The 27,368-nt window shown below is 35.9% G+C and overlaps 1 protein-coding gene across 3 annotated transcripts in view; it reads right to left on the reverse strand.

Annotated features, from left to right (window-relative positions):
- Positions 1 to 389: 389 nt before the first annotated feature.
- The window catches only part of ahctf1 (AT hook containing transcription factor 1), a 141,742-nt gene continuing 114,763 nt past the window's right edge, over positions 390 to 27,368 (reverse strand). For all 3 annotated transcript variants that reach the window (XM_039748808.1, XM_039748807.1, XM_039748806.1), the window contains exons 28-36: positions 21,905 to 22,111; positions 21,013 to 21,691; positions 20,740 to 20,833; positions 19,971 to 20,074; positions 19,127 to 19,344; positions 17,125 to 18,961; positions 14,070 to 14,188; positions 2,339 to 2,427; positions 390 to 832 (exon numbers count right to left, since the gene is read on the reverse strand). In XM_039748808.1, coding sequence (XP_039604742.1) covers positions 628 to 832; positions 2,339 to 2,427; positions 14,070 to 14,188; positions 17,125 to 18,961; positions 19,127 to 19,344; positions 19,971 to 20,074; positions 20,740 to 20,833; positions 21,013 to 21,691; positions 21,905 to 22,111 — 3,552 coding nt within the window. In that variant the 3' untranslated portion in view covers positions 390 to 627. The remainder of the gene's footprint in view (positions 833 to 2,338; positions 2,428 to 14,069; positions 14,189 to 17,124; positions 18,962 to 19,126; positions 19,345 to 19,970; positions 20,075 to 20,739; positions 20,834 to 21,012; positions 21,692 to 21,904; positions 22,112 to 27,368) is intronic.

Raw genomic sequence — 27,368 nt, forward strand, 5'->3', positions numbered from 1 at the left:
TATGACTATATAAAAATAAAACATCTATAAATAGCAATTTTACTTGTTTTCTCTGTCATGGGTATTACAGTACTGTCACTTATATCACTGTACGTTGTCAAAAATATTTTACTAATGAGAAACTAATGTGCTCTTCATAAATCTCTTATCAGTGCACCAATAATGCATTTAATCTGAGACAGGTTTATATGTTGCGAAAGCCAATACTAAGGTTCAGCACAAAACTAATATACTGCACATAGCATGTATAAAAAAAATCTGCAAGCACACACAATTCTCAACTATTTGAATAAAATCACAAATTGAAAACAATCATTTAACAAACACACAATGAAAACATAACCATTTAACAAACACTGTAAAATATTGCAAAATGAACATTTATTTATAATAGCAACAATCCTAATACAATAATTACATTTGAAAAATTTATATAAATGTATTAAGTTTCATAAAGAAACTGCCCAATTCACTGTACAGAGGTACCTCCCCAAAGAGATCCAATTTAAGAAATGTTACAATAATTTATAAAAATTGTTTTTTCAAATAGCAAATTATAAATTCACTATCTTAAAAATGTATGACAATCTTATAGTCCGAAATGCATTACTTGATAGAAACTTGTAATTACAACATTTTCCTGCGTGTAACAGGTTTTGGAAAAATGACCTCAGTTAATCTCTTTCTGTTCTTTCTCAAATTAATTCTTACAGAAACAGCAGCCTTATCAGATTTCTTTTGCTCTTCCACTGGCGCACTCACTGGGCTGATGATAGGAGAAATCAGATTGACCTCAACCGGTGGTGGAGACCAAAGAATTTCCTTCTTTCCTCTAGTTTAAAAAACAAACAAAAAAAAAAAACACAAAACACTTTAGTAATAACATAATACCCAATAGAATTTTCCATTTCTGATCACAGTGCGACAATTAATATATTACACACACACACACAAAGATTAATGATTTAACTGAATTGTGAATACATCTCAACAGAATGAACATTATGGTTCCCAAGGCCAAAAACTGGTCTAAACCAACACCAGGCAAGATACACAAACATTGTATGAATATTTCTTTGTCGGTGCTAAATAAAATGGAAAATACTTAATAGCTTAACAGATCTCAACAACTTTCACTTCTTTAAATTTCAGGACTGTAACATCAGAAATGTTAAGAAAGTTTAATAAATAACATGCGTTAAAAACAGCATTTTAAATTGTCCAATGAGATGTTTATTATATACAGTGATTCTAGAAAGTTGATGAACCCTTTAGAAATTTATCAATGCATACATATGACTTAAAACAAAGTTAACTGGCAGTGCCAAAGGAGCTCCAGTGCAGTGACTCCAGGATTTCTTGCTTCATGTCAAGTGCTGCCAGGATAGGATCTGGGCTTCGAGACTCCAAGTGGATTAACATTAGAATTACCAGAGCCTACGAAAAAACTCGTAAATCCGCCCCACCTTAAATCGCTTCTTAAAACCGTTCTCACCTCTCCGCCAGCGTCTTTTGTTAATCTAAATGTGCTGATAAAAGAAAAGCTGCAAGTAGCCGGCTATTGTATCCCCCCACCGACTTAGAATGTGCACAAACTTCTCCCAGCTCATGCCTTGATTGATTTTCTGGGAGTGAAGTGGAGTTTTAGAGTGGAAATAATAGATCGTTGTTTGGAACACACGCATTTCATGTCTGTTCCGTTTCTACAGTAATCTGTGTAAACACATTGTTAAAACAGAAACGTTTTTTATATTCTAATAGTAGATGACAAAAAGTAGGCATAAACTATATAATGTATGAAGCCTAAAGTCCAAATATCATAAATATTTTCACAGAAGGTACAAATCTAACACAACAATTGCACTTTTATTCAAAAAATATATAAAATATAGTTTTAGTGTTAACAGATTTGAGAAAACTGGGTTATCAATGCTATATATGTAAAACTGATATTCTACATCTGTGTACAAAAAACCTTTCCAAAGATATGTTAAGGTGCATGCTACTCCCAAGAGAAGTTAGCACCAATTGTCAATGCTGCAAAGGGCAGGTGCAAACTGCCATTTACTACGGCCTGATGAAATATTAAGCTATCTTGTATGCCTGAAACTCGCGTTGGTTTTACACTGATCCAATTGCTGAAAAAACAAGCTGTTTGTTAATAAAGTCCAAGGTTTTCTTTCCATTCATAGACAGTATTATTTGCAATAACAAAACACTCAAACAAATTAAAAGATCCAACCAACATGTACAGAGTGTACGAAACTGAAAACAAATCATAGTATACATATTAAAGACAACAGAATATCATTACAGTAGAAAACAACAACGCCCTTACCGTGTAGCTTTCTTTCTTCTTTGGTTTGAAGCTGTAGGAATTTCTTCTAGTTGTTCTTTTATTGCTTTACACAATTTATCTTGTACTTCCTATGACAAAAGGCAAAAAACAAAAGAAAAAAAAAGAAAAAAAAAACACCAATATTTTAAAAACAGAGGTCCAGCTATGTTTTAAGTATTATGCTTTCCTAGAAAAATCCCTGAAAAGAAAGTGTACGTTTTAGTGCTGGGCGGTATACCGGTTCATACCGAAAACCGTTTTTTATTTTTTTTATGATATGGATTTTTCTTATTCCGCAACACTGGTTTAAATTGCCTAAACGTTTGGAACGTGGCACAGCTGGAAACTGTTCAAGTGGGGACCTTTTTCACTGCTACACCGCTAAACACAGATTTGTTGCACTAGGGCTCTTTTTCTTAAACTGACGACTTCTTGCACTAAGAGGAGGCGCCGGCAGCGATCGCCACACAGAATACATCCACTTCATGATCTTCCTGCTCTCTAACCATTTAGAATGCTAAGATAAATACTTAATATAATTTTCATGGTGAAATGCATTAAAGCATGCATTAATCATATGGGGGCACGACGGTGTGCCTGCCTTGCATTTGCATGTTTTTCTGGTGGGTTTACTCGGTGTGCTTCAGTTTCCTTTCAAAGTCATGTAGGATGTGGGGTTTTGTTGTGCTATATTGACCCTAATAGTGTATGTTTTGCTTGTATTCATCCTGCGATGTGCTGGCGACTTGTTCAGAGATGGGCACAACTCTGAATGGATGGCATAATTAAACATGTATAACGAAGAAATTTTTAAAGTTCTGAACACTCCGTGGGACAAGTTTATAACTAGTTTTAATTTCACAAAGACGTTTATCATGTGGTGATTGGTTATGTGGTGAAAGGAAAAGGAAGGAAGGAAAAAGGAGCTGGGGTTTTGATACGTCAGATAGAGACAGCATGCATGCAATAAAGATAGCCCGCTCAGAAGAACATGCATTGAATTCTGTGTTTGTGTCTCCGACCAGCAGATCAGAAACCCAACATTTGCACAATATTTAAGTTAAACCTGTGCGATAGCTATTCATACATCCAGTTTTTTGGAGCCTCGTCACACCTGCCATAAAGTTCTCTACATTGTTCATACACCCGGGGACCCCTTACTGCGAGGGAGCAGCACTACCGCCTCACTACTGTGCATGTGTAATACCTGCTTTAATGCATTTCATCATGAAAATGATATCAAGCATTTATCTTAGCATTCTAAATATTCAGAAAGCAAGAATATCATAAAGTGAATGGATTCTGTATGGTGATTGCTGTCTTCTCTTAGTGTGGAGGAAGTCCGTTTAAGAAGTGTGGTGATTAACCACTGGGTCGGGGAACGTAACACAAAGCATTTAATGTGCTGCATTAATTTATGATGGGGTAAATTAAGTAATTGATTAAACATTGATTTTAGGAAGAAGTTTAGTTTATGACATTCGACTTCAATTATGAAGTAAACTATGAGAATAAAATGGAAATGTCGACTTTAATCTCAGCATAAATGGTGAAAATAAAGTGGAAATGTTGACTTTGTTCTCGACATACAGTTTGTTTTTTTCTTCCCAGTATAGCTTAGCTTGAAGCAAGGTCCATATTAATGCAGTTTGCCTAAATGATTGTTCAGTTGGTAAAGATGTCATCACCAAGTTACACTTGTTTTATTTTATTTTAATTTGGTGAATACTGTGTAATGCATCTGGGCTTAAAGTCTTGAAGTAATAGTGCAACTATCAGTAATAATACTATTATTTATTTTATTGTTATTATTTATTAGTTTAAATATTATGCAGTTTAATTATGATAAAGTTGTTTAAAAAGTCACTTTAACGTGTCAGTGGACAAAGATTGTTAACATTAACAGAAAGTGTAGTTGGTTTACAAAAAATATTTACTATTTATTCCTTTTCTAAGACATATTCGGTGCAATACAATTTTTGACAAGCACTTCTGGATATTTTACTAAGTCTAAATGCCTCTTTGTATGGTTGAAAATATGTTGTCAAAATTATAGTTTGTTTTTGCAAAATTTGTTCAATAAAAAGGTTCTATATTTTGACTGAATCTGTCATGCAGTGTGATACCTTCTCCATTAGTGCCACCCCCTTGAAAACTATCACTTTTTGGGGCAATGCAAAACTGTATTAATACTTGTGTGCAAATTAAAATGTTTTTTTTTTGTACAATGTACAATACTCTTGACAGTGGAATAGGTTATTCTTAGCCAGTAATTGCAGTGGAAAATGTGGTTAACATCCACTTATGCATGGGGAAAAAATACCGTTGAATACCGTGAAACCAGGATAATTTAGAAAAATACTGTGATATAGAATTTTGGTCATACTGTCCAGCCCTAGTATGTTTTTTTTTCTTTACATGAACAGGTTTTAATTTCACATTTAAACCACAGTTTTTATTTTTGCCTTTTTTAATGCTTCCGAAGCTTTACAGACACTTTCTCTCAAGTTTACACTGCAGATTCTGGGAGCAGAAGTGTGTAATTGTTAAAATGATGTTTATAAAGATAACAATAAAGTGCATATTGACAAATATTAAATATACTTCACTGACAGATGATCAATGAATGCATAAATGAATCAGTGCATACATATATACAGTATCCTGAGAGATGTGTGCCTTAATAAAATTAACTGAAATGTATTTATGTACATATAATATATACAACTAGGAGTGTGCTTGCAATAGGCTTACACAGCTTTATTTTTTACCTATTTTGGCTTTTAAATGTTTACCAGTTTCATTTTCTCATATTCGGATTGCTGAAATAAAGAGTATCTGTGTTTGATAGGCTACTGGAACATTTAAATTGCGTATTTCCCAGACTCCCACAAGCTAAGAAAGTAGGCATTAAAAACAAGATGAGTGATAATTCCAAAAGTAGTAGTATCTGAATGTGTTTTAATAACACAAGCAACATAAAGGCACCAATCATAAGTCATAAAAGAAAATTTTATTGACATTTAAAATGATAAATAAGAAGCTGTTTGTGAGCCAACAAATCACTTTCGCTCATGAGCTGAGACAAATAACTTGAATCATTGAAAAACGTCAGCCACCTCTTCAAGGGTCTAAACTTTCTATTTTTGATTTTCCCTTGCTTGTTAACATTGATATCATTATTTTTTAAAAACATTTTCTGTCAGGAAAGACGCAAAATTAATTTGAAACTTTTATCTCAAACTATACAGGGCCAGTAAGAAACACGTTTAAAAAAGAAACTACAAAACTTTTTTCCCATTATAGGTCTGTGCTAAAGTAAGCATATCTACTTTTTAATAATTTGTAACACAAGTATTCCTTTAACGCACACAAAGAAACAAGTGATCATTTGACAAGTCTAAAATGGCACTTTGGGAAGTTTATTTGCAAAGGAAGTGTGATTCGCTCAAGAGTGAAAGTAACATGTGCGGCTCTTCGCAATTACATTTAGGGCAAAGGAACTGAATTTGAAAAAAAACTATTGAGCTGGTGTAAATTTATTGACAAATGAATTGCCTTATTATACAATTGTTGAAATTCAGAAGCAAGTTTATATGCTTTAGAAAGCCAAACCTCTTATTTTTCTGAAGCTGGCAGACTGTGCATTTTAAAAATAGACTGAATAACAACCACTACACTGTATGGCACTAAGACAAGAAAACAAACAGTACAATAGCAGCAAATGCTTATCTGCAAACTCTCATGGTGTAAGTCTTCTATAAAGCAAACACTGAGGCATAAGACAAGCGCATAACTGTTTGAAAACAAAACTTCTGATGTTTTTCTCTGGATAAATACCTTGGGCCTCATGCATAATGGCGTGCATAGAATTCACATTAAAACATGGTGTACGGACAAAAGCGGAAATGTAAGTATGCACAAAAAATCCAGATGCATAAATCTGTGCATTCGCCAACTTCCACGTTCTTCCACTCCATAAATCCCGGTCAGTGTGAAAAGTAACGCACGTGCACGCGCCTGCTGCCACTCCCTAAACTCCTCCCTGAATTATGCCTCTTTGAATATGCAAATCAATATAAACAGCCTTTAAGCACAGCGTTCTGTGAAAAGGCAATGGCACAGGGGAAAGAGAAGAATACCAAGTGCAGGCAAGGAAAAAGATACTATTTGTTGGTTTAAACAGTAGCATAAACAACAAAAGGAAGCTGATCGAGTGACAGAGTGTCTGAGAAACTTGAAAGCTCAAGTTCTCAAAGTTGCACAGTGCCCAAAATAAAATGAAGTTGTCAGATATCAAAGTCAATGTGAAAAGGCGAGTCGTAGCCCACTGTCTGAGTGTCATATGAAAGCTTATTATGATACAGAGAAAAGAAATAGGGACACAGTGGGGGAAAAAAAGCTTGCAATGTCAACTTTAATCTCGAAATTTCCACATTAATCACAGAGTTTATTTTGTCATTAAAGTAGAACATCATAAACTTCATTTTAAAATTTCGAATAGTTTGGCTATTCTGTGGACCATTATATTTTTACAGGTTAATTACAGTCAGATGCCTTAAACTAATAAACAATGTGCGGTAAATTGAATTGTATATGATAAAGCCGTTTCAGGGACATGGATCTAAAGAAGAAAGGGAAACCACACAGGAAGAGTAGCACTGCTTTGATGCCGGGTGCCGCTAGTTTGCAAAAGTAGGTATGGAATGCATAATTTTAACAGGAAAACTTAACTTTAAGTATATAAGTAAGTAAACAGATTACTTTATGCACCCTCTGTGCATAAGTTTGCCTTATTGTCAGTCCTGGGGACGATGAATGTGGGTGAAGGTTATTTAGAAACAAATGGGCAATTTGTTTATCATCATTGTGTTTATCAGTCAACGGGAGTGGAATTTCAAGCAGAGGTCTTCTACACTAGAAAAATAACGTAAGCTTTGCTTGGGAGAGTTTCTGCATCACAACACTGATGCATGTTCTGTAGAAACCAATGCATATGTACATGTACAAACCAAATATTAGCTAGGCTCTAGTATTTATGTACATACCTTTTAGAAATCAATGTAAATCATAACATTAATGCACTATAAAAATCTTTTTTTTTTATCTGCAATTTAGTAACAATCATGAAACACTTACACCATTGTAATCTGATACTCTTTACAAAATGTATTTGCCCCTTCTTGATATCATCTTTTATTGCAAATACATAACATTGAATGCTTCCAGGTCTTCAAAAAAAATCTAATATCCGCTAAAGAGAATTAATTTCATTAATTTATTTAAAGAAAAAAGCTATCCAGTACCAGAATACTCCCAAGAGTGGCAGGTCTGCCAAAATTTCTCCCAAAAAACCACAAGTACAGTGTAAAATCATTCAGGAAGTGACATCACATTACCAGAAACCAGAAAGATATAAAAGTTTATTTCTCATTTGTATGGGTACAATATTTCAATCTTTGGCTCCATTTTGTTCCACTATATTCCTGAATGGCCGTACCATCTTGTAATGTAAAACTATTCCAGCCTGAAAAGAACTTGAGTGTGCTTTTATGCAAACTGTGTTGGGTAATAATAATAATAAAAATGATGATGATGATGATGATAGTATTAATAGTAATAATAATAATGCAGTGTTATCGGTTTTGTCTTGAAGAGCTTGATGATGAATGTAAAAAAATGTAATATTAACTTATTTTGGGCAAATTGTTTAAGGGATGATGATGATGATAAAAATAATTATGATTATGGTTAGATACTTAATTGAATGCAGATTGTTTAGGGTGATGATGATAATGGGTCTATCTACTTTTGCTCGCATTACTGAAGAAGTAATAATAGCTTTTCTCTTTTGTGCAAATTGTTTAGAGAAGGAGGAAGAGGATGATAATTATAATGATGCAGTAGTAGCTACTGTATTTAGCAGATTGTTTAGGATGATAGTGATAATAATGGAGCTATCTTTTGTTTACATTAATGAAAAAAGTAATATTTAATAGGTTTTTCGGTTGTGCAAATTGTTTATAGAAGGAGGAGATGATGATGATGTTGAAAACATAAGATTAGCTATCTTCTTTAGCACACATTAATGCTTCTAACATAATGTAATATTTATTAGCTTTTTTGTTTTATGCTCTTTGTTTAGAGTCATTAATAGAATACTAATGCAATATTACCTGCCTTTTTTGCATACATTAATGACTAGCAAAATACCCGCGCTTCGCAGCGGAGAAGTAGTGTGTTAAAGAAGCAATGAAAAGAAAAGGAAATATTTTGAAAATAACGTAACATGATTGTCAATGTAATTGTTTTGTCACTGTTGTGAGTGATGAGTGTTGCTGTCATTCATATATATATATATATATATATATATATATTTACACACACACACAAACATATATATATACATATCTATACATATACAGTAATCCCTCGCTATATCGCGCTTTGACTTTCGCGGTTTCACTCTATCGCTGATTTTAAATGTAAGCACATCTAAACATATATCACAGATTTTTCACTGGTTCGCCGCTTTCTGCGGACAATGGGTCTTTTAATTTAGGTTACATGCTTCCTCAGTTTGATTGCCCAGTTGATTTCATACAAGGGACGCTATTGCCGGATGGCTTAGAAGCTACCCAATCAGAGTATGTATTACATATTAACTAAAACTCCTCAATGCTATAAGATATGCTTCCCGCCCGTGCTTGTTTGCTTCTCTATCTTTCTCACTCTCTGCCTGGACGGAGGGGTGTGAGCAGAGGGGCTGTTTGCAGAGAGGACACGGACGCTCCCCTACAAAATGCCGCTTTATCGCGGTGCTTCTGTATACTTAAAAGCATGTATTGATTTTTTGATTGTTTGCTTTTCTTTGAGAGCGCTCTCTCTGACATTCTCTGCTCCTGACGCTCCTTTATGACGGCTCCTTTGAAGATAAGATATGTTTCCTTTCTTTTAATTGTGAGAAAGAACTGTCATCTCTGTCTTGTCATGGAGCACAGTTTAAACGCTTGACTAAAGGGTGTTATTTCATGTCTAGAGGGCTCTAATAATGTTAACAGGGTGGGAGAGTTTATAAGGGCTTAAAATATATAAAAATAACCACACAAACATATGGTTTCTACTTCGCGGATTTTCACCTGTCGCGGGGGGGTCTGGAACGCAACCCCCGCAATCGAGGAGGGATTACTGTACACATATATACATATATATCTACATATATACACACACATACATACATACACACACATATATACACACAAATACATATATATATATATACACATACACACACACATATATAAACATATATATACATATACATACATATCTACATATATACACACACAGCTATTTCAGATCAGTGCAATACGCTGCTTGTTAAAACGGATAACTCCGCTCTTACGTGTAAGTCTGTGGATATTATGAACTATCGTATTTGTTCAAGTTCTATTTAAATTTTAAATAGAAGGAATTTTTATTTAGTCGACAGAAATATCTTTGGTAGGAATGGTAAAACAGACAGGAATATTATTCGTGAATAAATCAACTCAAACCTTAAACAACTTATAATATTTTGCTCTCCATAAAAATATATCCTGTCTAAATTATACAAGTTAGAAATAAAGTAAACGTTAAAAGAACAAACATTCACATTTCTTTACTCTTATGTAATTTTATATAAAAATAAACTTAGATTTTAAATATCCCAAAAGATTTTGCTCTCCATAAAAATATATCCTGTCAAAATTATACAAATTCAAATATGAACATGCTGCATAACAAAACCTGGAAATATAAATAAAATGTGTTCCTTTCAGCAATAACAAATCAAATCATTCAGTTGTCTTTGCTCATATGTCATTTTAGAGCTGGACGCCTGGCATCTTTTTTGGCAACAGGTTCGTTTCTGTTTGGTGTGAGGTTCTGTGTTGTGGAGATTCTCAGGATGGATTGCAGGTGCTCATCAGTGAGGCGACTCCTGTGTGCTGTTTTGTTAGTCTTTATCACTGAGAAGAGCTTCTCACACAGATATGTGCTACCAAACATGCACAAGGTTCGAGCCGCATGTAGACGGACTTTTTTTGTTCTTCAAAGTCACCAAAGCGCCGTGCAAACTCAGTGCGCTCAGTTTATCAGCAAAGTGCGTATTTGGGAACACCGTAGTGACGACTTGGTTTAACATTACTTGGCAACAGGGAAAGTGGGGCAAATTGCACTGGTGCATTTGTGTCTCCCATAAAAGCAGCTTCACTTGAAATCACTTTGTGATTGTGCACGGTAAAACGTCCGCTGAAGTGTCAGATTCTTATTTAATTCTTCTGCTTTCTGTATCTTCTGCATTGCATTCAGGTTACCCTGATGTTTTGTCTCATAGTGCCGTCTTAGATTAAATTCTGTAATTACAGCCACATTAGCTCCACAAATGAGACACACGGGTTCAGTAAACATATACTCAGCCTCCCATCGGTTTTAAAGGCTCTATTTTCAGAATCAACTTTTCTCTTCAGCATCGTGTGAGCTAGCTTCGCAATAACTTGCAGCATCATAAGCTAGACTTGATTAACGCGTAAGTGTTCGCAAGGCAGCTGAAGCGCTGCATTATGGGATCTGTAGTTTATTGTGTTACCAGCGCTTCATATACCCGGCCATTAATAACAATAATACAGTATATAAAATGATCTCGGGGCGGATATAATTACACGCCGGGCGGCCCTTGAGTTTGACACATATGGACTAAATAGAACTTGAAAAGATATATTTTTTCAAATGTGATCGCGCAATTCAGATAGAGTTGACGCACTACAGCCTGCATGCCTCAATAAGTCATCCTCCCTCGCTCTTACTTTTTACCGCTCATCTAATGAATACACTGAGTATGGCTTTACCAAAACAATCATTGATGGCTAATAAAGTATCCATTATTCGAGTATGTAGATCGGGATATATATATACATATATATATATACCCGCGTATCGCAGTGAGAAGTAGTGTGTTAAAAAGCTAGAAAAGAAAAGGGAACATTTTAAAAATAACGTAACATGACTGTCAATATACAGTATTTGTTTTGTGAGTGTTACTGAGTGTTGCTGTCATCAAGGATTTGATTATCATTATTTCTTTCAATCAGGTTCGTATTTGTAGGATGTGTTGTGTTCAAGTTACATTCCGTGTTTGTCAATCGCTGTAAAGATGACAGGTTTCATTCATCGATTCGTTTCTTACTGCATCAATAAACAGCTCGTCTTCTTCTTTATCTGAGACCTGACACACTGCATGCACGGGTTTTTTTACACTGTCTTCCTTTAGCGGGACATTGACTTTTTCCAACGTGTGCTTTGTTTCCGCAGTAGCTGGATTTATGAATATGCTTGTAAGTATCAGGCGCTTCATATTTTTGCTGCCTTTTCAATTGTGTAATTCGGTTTTGTTCAGCTCTTTGGAACTGTTGCTTTTATCTGTGCACTGCGTCAGTTCACGTGAGCGCTCGGTGTACATGCATCGAAGTTTCCCAGCTGTGCTGGTGCCATCTCGTGCTATGTCCATGGCTGTATTTAATGTTACCTTAGTCCTAGCACTTAAAACTTTCTCTCGCAGTTTTGCTGAGTTTGTACCAAACACCACCCTGACCATCTCATTTTCCTCTGCATAAGCACAGTCCTTAACCCGTGAATATTTAGTGGGAGTTTGCTATTGGATTGCCGCTGACGGACGGCCTTATATGGGCAGGCACTAAATTACAAACGCCAGCGGCAGCCTGTCTATGAACTTAATTTAAAGTGTAGGTTTACATCATGCTTTGTTTCCAAAGTAGCAGAACTCATGAATATGGTTGTATATGTTACTCGCTCGCTTCTTATTGTTTCGCTGCCTTCTCAATTATATAATGTATGTTTTCTTCAGCGCTTTTGGAGGTCTTCCTGGTTTTCTATGTACTGCGTGATTACGGGAGGCGTGATGATGTCACGAAACTCCGCCCCACGGCGTTCAAGTTCATCTCCATTACAGTAAATGGAGAAAAACAGCTTCCAGTTATGACCATTACGCATAGAATTTCGAAATGAAACCTGCCCAACTTTTGTAAGGAAGCTGTAAGGAATGAACCTGCCAAATTTCAGCCTTCCACCCACACGGGAAGTTGGAGAATTAGTGATGAGTCAGTGAGTGAGTGATTGAGGGCTTTGCCTTTTATTAGTATAGATAATAACAAGTTCAAATATTTGCGATTTTTACTTTGCTATCAGTCGTTATTCAAAAAGCACTAATTGATAATAGTTTAAGCAAACATAATGGCTTTTAATCTCAGTCCAGTAATACAATAGCATTATCTATGTCCAGACTATTAAAAGATATGTTAATGGTAGTAAATGATGGCATGTGGTAGTACTACATGGTAGCAGTAATAGTAACAAGGTAATTCAAGAAGCATAAGGACAGGGTTGTTGGGACCATTGTAATACATGCCAGAGAAAACAACACTCAAAATCGACAGTGGAAGTGCTCATTCATGTCATGAAGGAGGACCCCAGCAGCAAGAATCTTCATTTCAGGTGATCTCCCCCTAGCTAGGTCTGATGAATACTACAGTCGTATGCTGGCATTACAGTACTGGCTGAGAGGCTTCTGCATGGGAAAAAACATCAGGTTTGTGGATAATTTGGATTGCTTCTGGGAGAAACTATGTTCCTTCGGGTGAGACTGCCTGCATTTGGTCCTCTCCAAAAACATCTTGAAGGTAATCCATCTATCCCGACTACATAATTCTAATCCTAATGCTTTCCAATACCTTGCTAGGATGTGATAATTCCGTATTGAGTTCATCTTTAGATGTGCACTGTATTAATACTATAATAACAAACCACAGTTTAAGTAAAAAACCTGGACAAAGCGGTATAAATGAAAATAATTTAATTATTGAATCACCTGTTGATGTGCACTTTATTAGAACTATAACTACAGATTAAAGATTAAGTAAAAAAATCCACAAAAAGTGGCATTAACAAGAATAACTTAATTACCATTTCAAGCTGTCGTAACAGTTCGATTCAGCTCTGCTCTTCAAGAGACCTTAAATATGGCCTTACTAAACTTTAGAGTGTGATTTCCAAGACTGCAGGGGATGAGTTATGAGGAATGATTAAAACAGCTATGCCTTTTCAGTTTAAGCAAAAGGAGATTAGGAGGTGACATCATTGAAGTATTTAAAATTATGAAGGGAATTAGTACAGTGGATTGAGAACATTTGGTCTACATCAGAAGACTTGAAAAGAAGTTTTGGCATGGCCAAGTCAAAGTCAACACATCCAAATGTAACTGAAATTGACTGAGTAGTTCATAGTCGAAATTGTAAATGCTGGAATTAAAGCAGCTCCATAAGGCAAAGTGGGTTGACATTCCTAATAGAAAATGACACACAACCCAACCAGTAATTAGGAGTAAGGGCACAAAGACATTTTTATTCATTGCCAACGTGTGTTAGATAACCTTGTTAATTCAATAAATGACACAGTTTTAAAAAACTGCTATTTATTCACTCATATATCCTTAATCTAATATTAGATTTTGATTGAAGAAAACAATGGTAAAACATTTACCATTTTGCAGTAATTAAATAAATCAGAAACAGAGTAATCACTTTTTCACAGCACTCACTATACATGGTACAAAAATTAACTGAAAAGATACAACATAATTTGGTAAAACTAATTATTAATTCTGTATCTTTCTTACCACATGAGAAGCATCTTTAGATACAGCTGTATGAGTTCTCCTCAAGCGTGTTGCAGGAGGAGAAAAGGCAAAACTGGGTTTAGCACTGGATGGTACTTCAGGAGATTGAATTGTTTCAGCTGAAAACAAAACAAACAGTGAAAAACAAATTTATTAAAAAATTTAAATAAAACAGAAAACTGAACATACTACAATTGGAATGAAATTACTATATATTAAGTACACAGTTTTTCACACCACTGTATATTAGCTGTCTATTTGCCCCCTTCCGATTAAAGTTGGACAGTTTAACATCTGTGGCAGAGCGACGGGCACTAAGCAAACTCCTGTCAATCATGAATAACCCACTGCATCCACTTAACAGTGTCATCTCCAGGCAGAGGAGTAGCTTCAGTGACAGACTTTTGTCACTGTCCTGCTCCACTGACAGACTGAGGAGATCGTTCCTCCCCCACACTATGCGACTCTTCAATTCCACCCGGGGGAGTAAATGCGAACATTAATTTTATTTTAATTTTTTTTCATTTTTATTACTATTTAATTTAATATTGTTTCTTTGTATCAGTATACTGCTACTGGATTATGTGAATTTCCCCTTGGGATTAATAAAGTATCTATCTATCTATCTCTTATTCTTTTGCATGTTTGTCACTCAAAATGTTTCTGATCATCAAACACATTTAACCATTAGTCAAATATAACACAAGTAAACACAAAATGCAGTTTTTAAATGATGGTTTTTATTATTTAGGGAGAAAAAAAAAAATCCAAACCTACATGGCCCTGTGTGAAAAAGTAATTGCCCCCTGAACCTAATAACTGGTTGGGCCACCGTTAGCAGCAATAACTTCAATCAAGCGTTTGCGATAACTTGCAATGAGTCTTTTACAGCGCTCTGGAGGAATTTTGGCCCACTCATCTTTGCAGAATTGTTGTAATTCAGCTTTATTTGAGGGTTTTCTAGCATGAACCGCCTTTTTAAGGTCATGCCATAGCATCTCAATTGGATTCAGGTCAGGACTTTGACTAGGCCACTCCAAAGTCTTCATTTTGTTTTTCTTCAGCCATTCAGAGGTGGATTTGCTGGTGTGTTATGGGTCATTGTCCTGTTGCAGCACCCAAGATCGCTTCAGCTTGATTTGACGAACAGATGGCCGGACATTCTCCTTCAGGATTTTTTGGTAGACAGTAGAATTCATGGTTCCATCTATCACCGCAAGCCTTCCAGGTCCTGAAGCAGCAAAACAACCCCAGACCATCACACTACCACCACCATATTTTACTGTTGGTATGATGTTCTTTTCTGAAATGCTGTGTTCCTTTTACGCCAGATGTAACGGGACATTTGCCTTCCAAAAAGTTCAACTTTTGTCTCATCAGTCCACAAGGTATTTTCCCAAAAGTCTTGGCAATCATTGGGATGTTTCTTAGCAAAATTGAGACGAGCCCTAATGTTCTTTTTGCTTAACAGTGGTTTGTGTCTTGTAAATCTGCCATGCAGGCCGTTTTTGCCCAGTCTCTTTCTTATGGTGGAGTCGTGAACACTGACCTTAATTGAGGCAAGTGAGGCATGCAGTTCTTTAGACGTTGTCCTGGGGTCTTTTGTGACCTCTCGGATGAGTCGTCTCTGCGCTCTTGGGGTAATTTTGGTTGGCCGGCCACTCCTGGGAAGGTTCACCACTGTTCCAAGTTTTTGCCATTTGTGGATAATGGCTCTCACTGTGGTACACTGGAGTCCCAAAGCTTTAGAAATGGCTTTATAACCTTTACCAGACTGATAGATCTCAATTACTTCTGTTCTCATTTGTTCCTGAATTTCTTTGGATCTTGGCATGATGTCTAGCTTTTGAGGTGCTTTTGGTCTACTTCTGTGTCAGGCAGCTCCTATTTAAGTGGTTTCTTGATTGAAACAGGTGTGGCAGTAATAAGGCCCGGGGGTGACTACGGAAATTAAACTCAGGTGTGATACACCACAGTTAGGTTATTTTTTAACAAGGGGGCAATTACATTTTCACACAGGGCCAAGTAGGTTTGGATTTTTTTTCTCTCTAAATAATAAAAACCATCATTTAAAAACTGCACTTTGTGTTATATTTGACTAATGGTTAAATGTGTTTGATGATCAGAAACATTTTGTGTGACAAACATGCAAAAGAATAAGCAATCAGGAAGGGGGCAAATAGTTTTTCACACCACTGTAAATAATTTTATTACAAATAAACAGTAAATCAAATTATTCAGAAACATAGACTCAGACATGGATGTTCAAAATACTGAAGATTCAGCCTTGCATCCTACATTCATAATGACAGGGATGTCTTTTATTCTGAAAAGGTGAATATTTCTAAAAAAAATAGGAGTATAAATGATCAAGGCTTATTTTCCAACAATAAACAAGATGTAAGAACCATTTTTCTTTCACTTAAGATAATGGTTGTATCTCTTTCAATGATTTTAAGTACTAGGGTGTTGTACCATGTTAGTCATTATGAATGTAGTGAAAAGTCAAGCAAAATGACACCTTTATCGGCTAACTAAAAAGATTACAATATGCAAGCTTTTGAGGCAACTGCTGCCTCGAAAGCTTGCATATTGTAATCTTTTTAGTTAGCCAATAAAGGCGTCATTTTGCTTGACTTTTCACTAATGATTTTAATGAATGTATTAATAGGCTGACAATCAGCATGTCAAAACAAAAGGAGGTATTTGTGTTGTTCTCATTAGACATGTTACTCCATATTCGAATGGTGATTTAACAGAATGCAAATAATGAACAGTTTCGTATTTTTCAAGCAGTTAATCTCTAAAACCTCACACATGGTCTTGCCCAAACTTAGGAAGTTGCTATTGCAATCCTTAAAATGAACAAGTGGTTACAGAGTGAGTGATGTGTAAATTACACTTGAACACATCATACTTGAAACTTGTCCTTAGAAGAACCAGTTTGCCTTATTTTCTATTCAAATACACCAAAATTCATCAGTAGCAAAGCCCTCTCAAGTACCTTGTACTTTTGATGTCATTAATACTGTAGTAGAACATTAAAAATGGTTACCTTTTGTCTTTCGTCCTCTTGTATTAGGAGGAGAGAAGGTAAAATGCTCTATAGGTAATTCCTGACGTTCTGTGTCTTTATTGGACTGAATGTTCTGAAGTACTCTCTGTTCGGACTCACTAACTGTATGAAGTTCCTTTAAATGTTTAGTATAAATATCTGTGGCATCCACCGCCAAAGTCTTTTTAGTCTTTGCATCATGTACACTTGAGATTTTAGTGACTTCTATTGCAGACTGCAGCAAACTTCGGTTGTGCCCTGAAGTCGATCGTGTGCTTCTCCTGTTATCTGTCGTGGTCTCAGTAATTTCCTTGTGAACTTTACTTAGCACAGGCATTTCTATAACTGGGGCAGAATCTTTCACAATTTTGTCGAGAAATTTAACTTTACTAGGTGATTTGGCAGAAGATGCTAAAGGTGTATCTCCAAGAGCCATAAAATTAAATCCAGGTGAATTAGAAGTGCCAAGACTTAAGCTTGACAACCTACTGCGAGTTACTCTCATAGGAACCGAAGATTGCATTGTAGCAGAAGGAATATTTCCAGTTGTGCCGACTTTAGATTTTTTACTGCGTTTTCCAGGAGTTACCAAAAATTGCTCTTGACTATTTTTCTCTTCCTGTTCAATGTTTTGCATATCCTTTGCAAGTATAATTTGTGATTTTCTGGTAGGCTTTGTAGGACTAATAAAAATACTCTCTGAATGACTTTCACAACCTTCCAGAGCAACTGGCTGAGCTTTTTCAGGACTGTGTGCCTGTTTGCTCCGTGTCTGTCTAGTTCTTCTGCTAGGAGTAACTGGTACTTCTTCTTTCTCTTCTGTTTGCTCTATTAATGAAGTCAAAGCAACACCAACAACGGATTTACCAAGTCCTTTTTTGCTTAAAATGGATTTTGGGGTTTCATCTGTGGCAGAAGAAAGTCTTCTTAGACTTCGTCTTGGTGTAATTGCTATTTCAGATTCATGTCGTTTTGTACTTCGTGTAGTTCTGAGGGCAGATATATATGAAATATCATCCTGAGGTTGTGATGATTTCCCCTCATCATTTTCACCATCAGTAACACTTTTTATTTGCTTTCTGCCTTTTCTCAAAGAAGGAGGAACAGGTGTTTTCTGTTCATCGTCACTAACTCTTTCAGGTTGAGCCACCATACTATTCTCTACTAAAATAACACTTCTGCCCCTGGTACGCCATGAAATATGTTCTTCAGCAGACATTGTTTGCTTATTGGGAGAATGACTATGGATGCCTGAGAAAGCAGGTATTTCCTCCTTGCTTACTACTAAAGTCTCAACTGGAACAACTTGCTGAATAAGGTCTATTGAAAAGTCTTCACTCTTGATGTTCTTAACTGTATTGACCAAACACTCAACATTATTCTCTTTAGAGGGTTCAGAGAAGTGTGGACAATTCACTGTAGTGTTCAAGTGGGTGTCGTAACTGTCTGTACCAGGCAAAATGAGGTTTAACGACTCTTGATTCATTTGTTTCATAGAATTATTTTCACTTGTAAAAGCACCAACGTTGTTCTCAAATTTACATACTTCTATAATTAATGGATTTTCACCTAATTTACAATTTGAACTTTCTGGTTCTTCTTCCTCAGCTTCCAGAACTAAAGTAAAGTTGCTAGGAGGCATTTCTAATTCATCACGAACTACAGTAGGCTCAATTTCATTTGTCTCTTTTTCAGGCAGCAAAGGACCTTCAAAATGCTCTTCACTACTGAACTGTAATGGAATCAGTAAAGTATCTGATGGTCTCAGCTCAGTATAGGAAACTATATCAGCTTTGTCTTCAAGGCATTCACACTCCATTTCTGTATCTTCTACCACCTACAAAATATAGCATAATAAGGAAAAGAGAGAGAAAATCATATACATTTTACAAATTAGCAACTATCAATAACCTGAGGCACAGAGAATCAGTACATAAAAATAATTATTCCCTTTGAAATTTAAATTTTTGTTAAGGAAGTAACATTCTATTATAAGGATTACCTGGGCATTTATTTCATGGGTGATAACTGTAAGCAAGTCTCTTACAGGTTCAGGCTCCAGGGAGATGATTTTCTCATCATAATGAAATGTTCTCAAATGTACATCATTGTCTTCAATAATTTCAGCTTCACTGTCAAGATCTATTTCAGCTATACCCTCTGCTTTAGGCTCTGAAGGAGTGCTACCAAGATCTTCACTGTCATTTACACTCACAACAGCTGTTTAATGGGAGAACAAATGTAGTAAGTTATCCTTTTAAAATGTATACAATACATATATTAAGCTTATTAGTTAATAAATTACAATAAATTAATGATAGCTCAGATAGAGATATAAGTATCAAACGTAGACTAAAAATGTATCATTTTGGCCTTGACAACCAAACCATACTTTTAAAATGCACTACTTTGTTTTTCTTTTACCAAACATTGGCTATTGTGGTACCTGCTCATTATACAACTTTTTTCATCACGAAATGTTGCACAAAAACCTCCAATGCCAACCCTCCCAGCACTCAATTTAGTCTGTTCAGTTTATCCATGTACTTCCCATAGAGCCTGCCAACAAATCTAATTTTAAAACTAAGTATTGAAATTATCTCTAATTATTTTTCAGCTATGCAAACAGTTGTGTTTCTTTATCTTTGGCAAGATCCTTGAAGACAATAAGGACAAAGACAGGCACATTATGCTTCACCTCGTTTTTGCTCCTGGCAGATCAAATTTGAATTCTGTTATCTGTTTAAATCAATATTCTTTGCAATAAAAACTCCAGTTTCAATAGAAGTTGAGTGCATTTGATGGCATAGATCACAAAAATGTCTATGACAAGAATCATTACTTACATTGCGTGTCAACAGTTGCTGCCTCCGAGTTAACCAAGGTGAGACCAACAGCTGCCTGACACAAAGTGAAAGAAGATTTCTGTTCCTCTTGTACTGACAGATCACTAAATAAACAAACAAACAAACACTTATTATAATTACTTATTAAAAGAGAACCAAAAATCGGCGGCACGGTGGCGCAGTGGTAGTGCTGCTGCCTTGCAGTTAGGAGACCCTGGTTCGCTTCCCAGGTCCTTCCTGCGTGGAGTTTGCATGTTCTCCCCGTGTGTGCGTGGGTTTCCTCCGGGCGCTCCGGTTTCTTCCCACAATCCAAAGACATGCCGGTTAGGTGGATTGGCGTTTCTAAATTGGCCCTAGTGTGTGCTGGGTGTGTTTGTGTGTGTCCTGCGGTGGGTTGGCACCCTGCCCAGGATTGGTTCCTGCCTTGTGCCCTGTGTTGGCTGGGATTGGCTCCAGCAGACCCCCGTGACCCTGTGTTTGGATTCAACGGGTTAGAAAATAAATGGATGGAACCAAAAATCATATCATTATCCCTTTAAACAATTAAATCATAAAGCAAAATATTTAAGATGGCATTTAACTTGTTTAACTAAATGTTACATAAATTAAAAATAAAAGCAAAAGTTTGCAGTATGCAGCTTAATTATTAAATTCGTCACAAAATTTCCCAAGAGCTAAATATTTTCAATGAAGACATTTAAGAAACATCTATTTAAGAAACATATACTGTACGTTTGACACTTTTTTCTTTAATAAAATACAATGTTACCTCTCAGTTGTTTTATTAAGCTGTACATTTGTTTCTGAGGAGCTTTTTACAGGTGAAATTGCAACTTCAGATGAAGGCTCTTCAATCTTGAAGTCTTTAAAATACAAATCAAGAAGTAAACACAGAACATTTTTCATACATACGAAGTATCCTGATATTCAATATAATTCAAAACTACTAAAAAAATTACTGATATTTCAGAATGTATGTGAAAAGAACAGTAAAGCCATCAAATTAATGACAATACAAATATATAACAAAAAACAGTTATACCTTTTTCAAAGGAATCATGATGAACAGACTCTAGTTCACTTTGCTTTGTCATTACTGATGCTACTTGTGGATGTTCTGCATTTTTAGCAGAAGCAGCAAAGTTTAAAATCTCAACATCCTCCTCTTTACTACCATGGAAAAGATCATCATGAAATTCCAATGGGCTACTTGCAGAATTGTTTGAATCTACACTTGCTGCCTGGCACATATCCTCTTGTGTTGGAAAGTCTTTATTGGATTCCTCTCCGGCCATCCTTTCAAAACCTTCTCCACTTTTTTCCTTTGGAAAGTTTTTACGCTCCTCTGCCATATTACGTTCCTCATTTACTTCTTGATATTTTTTACCTGGTGACCTTAATTCTGCTTCATCAAAACAGCCTTCTATTTCTTCTTCTGAAGGTTCTTTTCCTTCTGAGTTTAGTAAAATTTCTTCATTTAAAAGTGTTTTTTCTTGTAACTGCATTGATAGATTTTTAGAAGTATCTTCTTTCCTGAAAAATGGTTCTTCTGGTACTACATCTGTCACTGCACAACCTTCATCCAAATCTACCTGAAGGTCTGGAACTAATGATCGGTTTACTGGCAATAAAAGACTTTCACTGGAGGAAGCAGACCAGGCGTTAGATGGATTAAGTAAAGTGGTATTGGAAGGCAAAATACTTTCTTTGCAAGCTACAATCTACAATAAAACACAAAAAAATTATTTCAAGACATCAAAAATACTTTGGAAAGCTCCAGAGCTTATTACACAAAACATAGTCTACATTTAAAAGTTAATGATTTAAATATTTTGTTATTTAACTTTCAACACAACACTGCTAGTTTTTTTTTTTTTTTTTTTTTAATGCAAGGTAGGTTTTCAAAATAGGTTGTAGATCCAGCTTCCACTTACCCCATTGCTCCACTGGTCATTTTTAGATAATGCATCCTCCAAAAATGTGATGCGACTCTCTTTTAATCGTAGAGGTGGAGTAAGAGATCTTACAGTTGAGGCAGATGGTGAACCCACTGGAGTTGGTCGCTGACTGGACCGCAAGATCGACTGGGGTGTAAAGCAAGGTAAACCAGAAGTGGAGGAATTACATAGTGCTCTTGCCACCTGTATTTAACAAAAAATATAGAAATCTTATAAATACTGGAAATTTAATTGTCCCTAACAAAGCTGCACTTAAGATTTGTTTTATTGTAGCTGAGCTATGCTATAGAAAAATGAAAGGAAAACTAAAAATCTTACAAAGATGCATGCCCGCCAAGCTTTTTATGTACAGTTGTGCTCGAAAGTTTGTGAACCCTTTAGAATTTTCTATATTTCTGCATAAATATGACCTAAAACATCATCAGATTTTCACTCAAGTCCTAAAAGTAGATAAAGAGAAACCAGTTCAACAAATGAGACAAAAATATTATACTTGGTCATTTATTTAATGAGGAAAATGATCGAATATTACATATTTTTGAGTGGCAGAAATATAGAACACTTGCTGATTACCCAGTGGCTTCGCTGACTGAGTGCAAGGGAAAAAAAATAAATTTTAGTATATAAATTATTAAACACTAAAACAGTAACATGTAAGAAGATACACTGAGCAGTACTGGAGTGCTTTCGGGTAAAGTACATTTTAAAGGCGCTATAACACAACAGGTAAGTAGCACTAACAGCAGCTTAAATGTATTTGGATCATGTCTCGGTAGCAGATTCCTTGTGAAAGGCGCTACACAATTGTTGTGGTATAGAAATTACATTTTCTATGCAATCCTGCAAATTTCTGCCTGACAACCTTGCACTACATGCCTGTGATTTAAGAGTAAAATTATTCAAAGAAATGTGAATGCTGCCCTTCCGTGCTTAACGGGCAGAAGGTCCAAACAATTCCCAAGTCCAAAACTTTACATGAAAGGGTCAGTACATCTTCTTAGATGTAAACACTCCATCGTCTTAAAAGAATTTATCACAAAAGCAACCTTGAATGTTGCGGGGTTTTAGTTACCTGTACTCACCTTAAGGGACAGTAAGTAGTCGTGCAGCGCAATTTACAAAAAGAGTTTTGCTTCAATTGCACCCATCACACTCATTTGCAAAGATTTACAGTCTCCCAGGAGCTGAGGGGGACTCAAAGTGTCACAAACAGTGCGAGAAGAGAGGACGGCGCTCGAAACTGCAACTCTTGACCCGACGGAGCAGCCTGACATTCCACGCCTCCCAGCATCCACTTTGTTCTCACGACCCCTCGCCGCGGAACGCGGTGTCATCTTCACATTGTTTACAGCTCGGCGCAGTTAAAAAGTAGAAAGACGCAAAGCTGTTTTCCTCATCTCTTCTACTATCAAGTACAGTAATACCTCGCTATATCGCGTTTCGACTTTCGCGGCTTCACGCTATCGCGGATTTTATATGTAAGCATATCTAAATATATAACGTGGATTTTTCACTGCTTTGCGGGTTTCTGCGGACAATTTACTTCTGGTACATGCTTCCTCAGTTAGTTTGCCCAGTTGATTTCATACAAGGGTCGCTATTGGCAGATGGCTGAGAAGCTACCCAATCAAAGCATGCAGTTAAGTTCCTGTGTGCTGACTGGCTCAGCGACGGAGCGCCGAATTTAATTCTGCTGCGTTAACCAGGAAGTCTCGTCTCGCTCATTCAGCATTAACGTGTTTCGCTGTGTAAAGAGTTAACTGTTGTGTTTATCTTTGTGCATAGTCAAGCCCTTCGTTATGGCTCCAAAACGATCTGTTCCTGCTACTGCTTCAGGAGCCGAAGAAGAACGGTGGTTCTACACAACCGCCTGAAGAGGCTCCTTTAGAAGAGCTGTAACGCTCTCCTTTGTTGTGCAGTAAAATTAAACTCATCGTTATCGGACAAGTCGGTGGTGAAAACCCATAACTAATTTTCTACGTACTTAGTACATGTACATATGTTTATCTATCTATCTATCTATCTATTGTAACTGTACACACATTTTATACAATTTTTCTTGCATTGCAGGTATTTATTGCCGGTGGCCTGTATCTTAATGACTGTAACATATGTGATATCGGAGACACTCTACATTATCTTTAAAATAACATTTTGGTTTTATGTACAGTATTTGCATGTTATAGATTTTTCACTTATTTTTATATTACCTAATCAATTACAATATGTTTAAAACTGTATTACGTATTAAACCTCCTCCTCCTGATTTGATACGTATGTTTGTGAGTAGTATATAAACAGTGTGTTTACATACATAATTTCAATGAATCTTACTTAATAACTAAGAGAATATAAAGGGTCTATGCTGTAGAACTGTTCGGGGAATATTTATAAACAGTGTGGGAGAATTTATAAGGGCTTAAAATATATAAAAATAACCATACAAACATATGGTTTCTACTTTGCGGATTTTCACCTATCATGGGGGGTTCTGGAACGCAACCCCTGCGATCGAGGAGAGATTACTGTACTGCCAATTAAAAAAAAAAAGTCATAATGTGTCAGTTTCCGTGACAGTCACGTGGGTGAATAAATAAAACTTCTCTGTCAGAACGTGCCTGGCGGCAGATGGCTCAACGCTGCAGTCCAGAGACGAGGGCTGGGAGAGGGTGACGCGGGGCGCACTTCTATGGGATATATCGGTGTGTTTGTGTTTACTTCTTTTCAATATTAGTAAAATAACTCTCACACAAATAATTCGTAAAGACGATATAAAAATGTCATCCACAAACGAAGTGATTAGTTCCTGTATTATAATATGTTCTGTGGTCATACGTAATTTCCATTTCAAACGCGAAAAGAATTTTATATTATATATATATATATATTTATTTTTAAAGGGTTCACAAACTTTCAAGCACAACTGTAGAAAGAAATCATTTAACAATTTCTATTAACTCTGCATTTTTGTTCAGTTTTTTGCATCTGCTTATTGGTTATTTGATCTGGCGTCATGGAATGACAAAACATAAAACAGATTACAGTAAGTTTGCTTGCAGACTTTATACTGAATATTACAATTATATTATTAACTGCTCAACACTTACCAAGACTGAAAGACGGGAGTTGGTGGATTGGTAAATTTGGGTGTTTATAATGGACAATTTATGTAACAGACTATTTTATAATAAGTCTTCTTTTCAAAGAGTAAATGCTTTTATATAGGTTTTTGTTTATTTTTATTCCCTTATAATTTGGAAATACGTGTTAAAATAGCGCTGCAATCAGAATAAAGTGAATAAACTAAATTAAAAACTTTATAATGCAAGTAAAATTTTCTCATTGCGTCCCAATTAAAATCTGAAATTGAAGCCATTACTTTTAAAAAGTACTAAAAATATACTGCATACCACAGCAGTCAATTTAGCAGTATTTATTGAAATAGAGTCATTAATTCAGGGGTCCTTTTAACAAGATGAAATTGATTTCAATCAGCACAAATCAGAGAGCATGCACACATACACAATAGTGTAATTCATATCAACAACACCAGCATAGTGATTGAGCAAACCAATGCTTTCAAGTGTTTAGGGAAGTAAAGCTCTACATGTAAATAGTTGTCAAATTTTCTGATCTCAACTTATGTAGTGTAGCAATTAAATTGCATAAACATGATATCAGATCCATTTCAACAAAACACTGCTCAGTTTACTGTCAAGTTAAACAAAACAAACACAGGTACAGTGGAACCTTGGGTCACGGACGTCTTGGAACATGTAGAAATTGGGTTATGACCAAAAGCGTTTGCCAACCTTTTGCATCAGTTCATGACCACAGACTCGGGTGACGAACAAGCCAGTTTCCCTTCCGGTTCGTATGCACCGATGATTTCCACACGTGTTCAGTCTCTCCCTGTGCATTCACTGTGAACTCTTTGTGCTTTATTTTGTTTCCCTTCCGGTTCGTACGCGCCGGTGATTTACGCACGTGTCCAGTCTCTCCCTGTACATTGTTCTCGATCAGACGTGCACTGCGCAGAGGGACTTTACCTGAAAACTGTAATCTCCTCTCCACCCAGCTTCCTGCTCACTTCCTTCATGTCAGAACTCGACTCATGCAAGGTTAGTTTTCTTGGCTGTTTATGGTTAGTTTTTGTATAAATTAAGGATTTTTCAAATGTTCGTTTTTTCCCTGTGCTTAAAACTCATTAAAAAAAAAAAGTGTTTACAGTGAGCAGTTCGTAAGGTTGTAGCGTGAACTCTTGCAATGTTAGTTTTCTCTGTTCAAGGTATTCTCAGTCTTATTCAATGTTTTTACATTTAGTTTACTATTCCACTACATTCTATGGTCTAATTAACAATTTTTGTGCTTAAAAATCTTTAAAAAAATATATTTACATACAGTTCGTATGGTGTGGAACGGATTAACTGTATTTACATACAATCCTGGGGGAAAATTACGTCAGGTCACGACCAAATCGGGTTGCGACCAGAGTTTTGGAATGAATTACGGTCGTGACCCAAAGTTCCACTGTATATGGAGAATTAAATGTACAACAACAACAACAACATTTATTTATATAGCACATTTTCATACAAATAATGTAGCTTAAAGTGTTTTACACAATGAAGAAAAGAGAAATAAAAGACAGTAAAAATTAGAATAAGACAACACTAATTAACATAGAATAAGAGTAAGGTCCGATGGCCAGGGAGGACAGAAAAAAAAAACAAACTCCAGACTGCTGGAGAGAAATAAATGTAGTGCTAAGGTAGGTCACTGCAGCAAAGAAAAAGACAATTGTGTCCTGGAAGACTTGAATGTCATAGCATTCTATTGACTCTATCCACACAACAGAACAGAATTTCCATTTCTGCCAGGAACATTTTACAAATGAAAAACATCAGTAATTCCAGCCAAAAAAATTCAAAATTCACAATTTGACCAGTATAGCGAAACAGGAACAGATATATGTTCAGTCTCTTGCCTAAGGTGAAATAGTCTGTTTAACACCCTTTGACAGCATAGCTACTAAGCATCAGAGATGACCCGTTTATATAAACAAATGTTATGAAAGCAATAAGCATCTTCTAAACCTCACTGTATGTCTAAGATGAAGTACATTCTCTGTGCTTCCTGTGGAAATGTAACAGGATCTATAGGATTATAAAAAGAGATGGAGAGAGCTAACTTTGAAATACATGGTTACTACTAGTATTGGGGGGGTGGACAGTAACATTAAAAGTAACACATGTTACATAGACAGATTACTTTTAAAATTAATGAGTAACGTAACACAATACTTTTTTATTGAAGCAAAAATACATGCATTACTTTACAAAAGGAATTTGCTTTTTTTACTTTTTCATTAAAAAAATAAATACATAAAAAAAATCTCTGGGGCTTTGTAATGCTGCATTTACATGAAGCATGGAACAGG

This window comes from Polypterus senegalus, chromosome 3 (genome assembly GCF_016835505.1).
Source record: "Polypterus senegalus isolate Bchr_013 chromosome 3, ASM1683550v1, whole genome shotgun sequence".
Lineage (NCBI taxonomy): Eukaryota > Metazoa > Chordata > Cladistia > Polypteriformes > Polypteridae > Polypterus > Polypterus senegalus.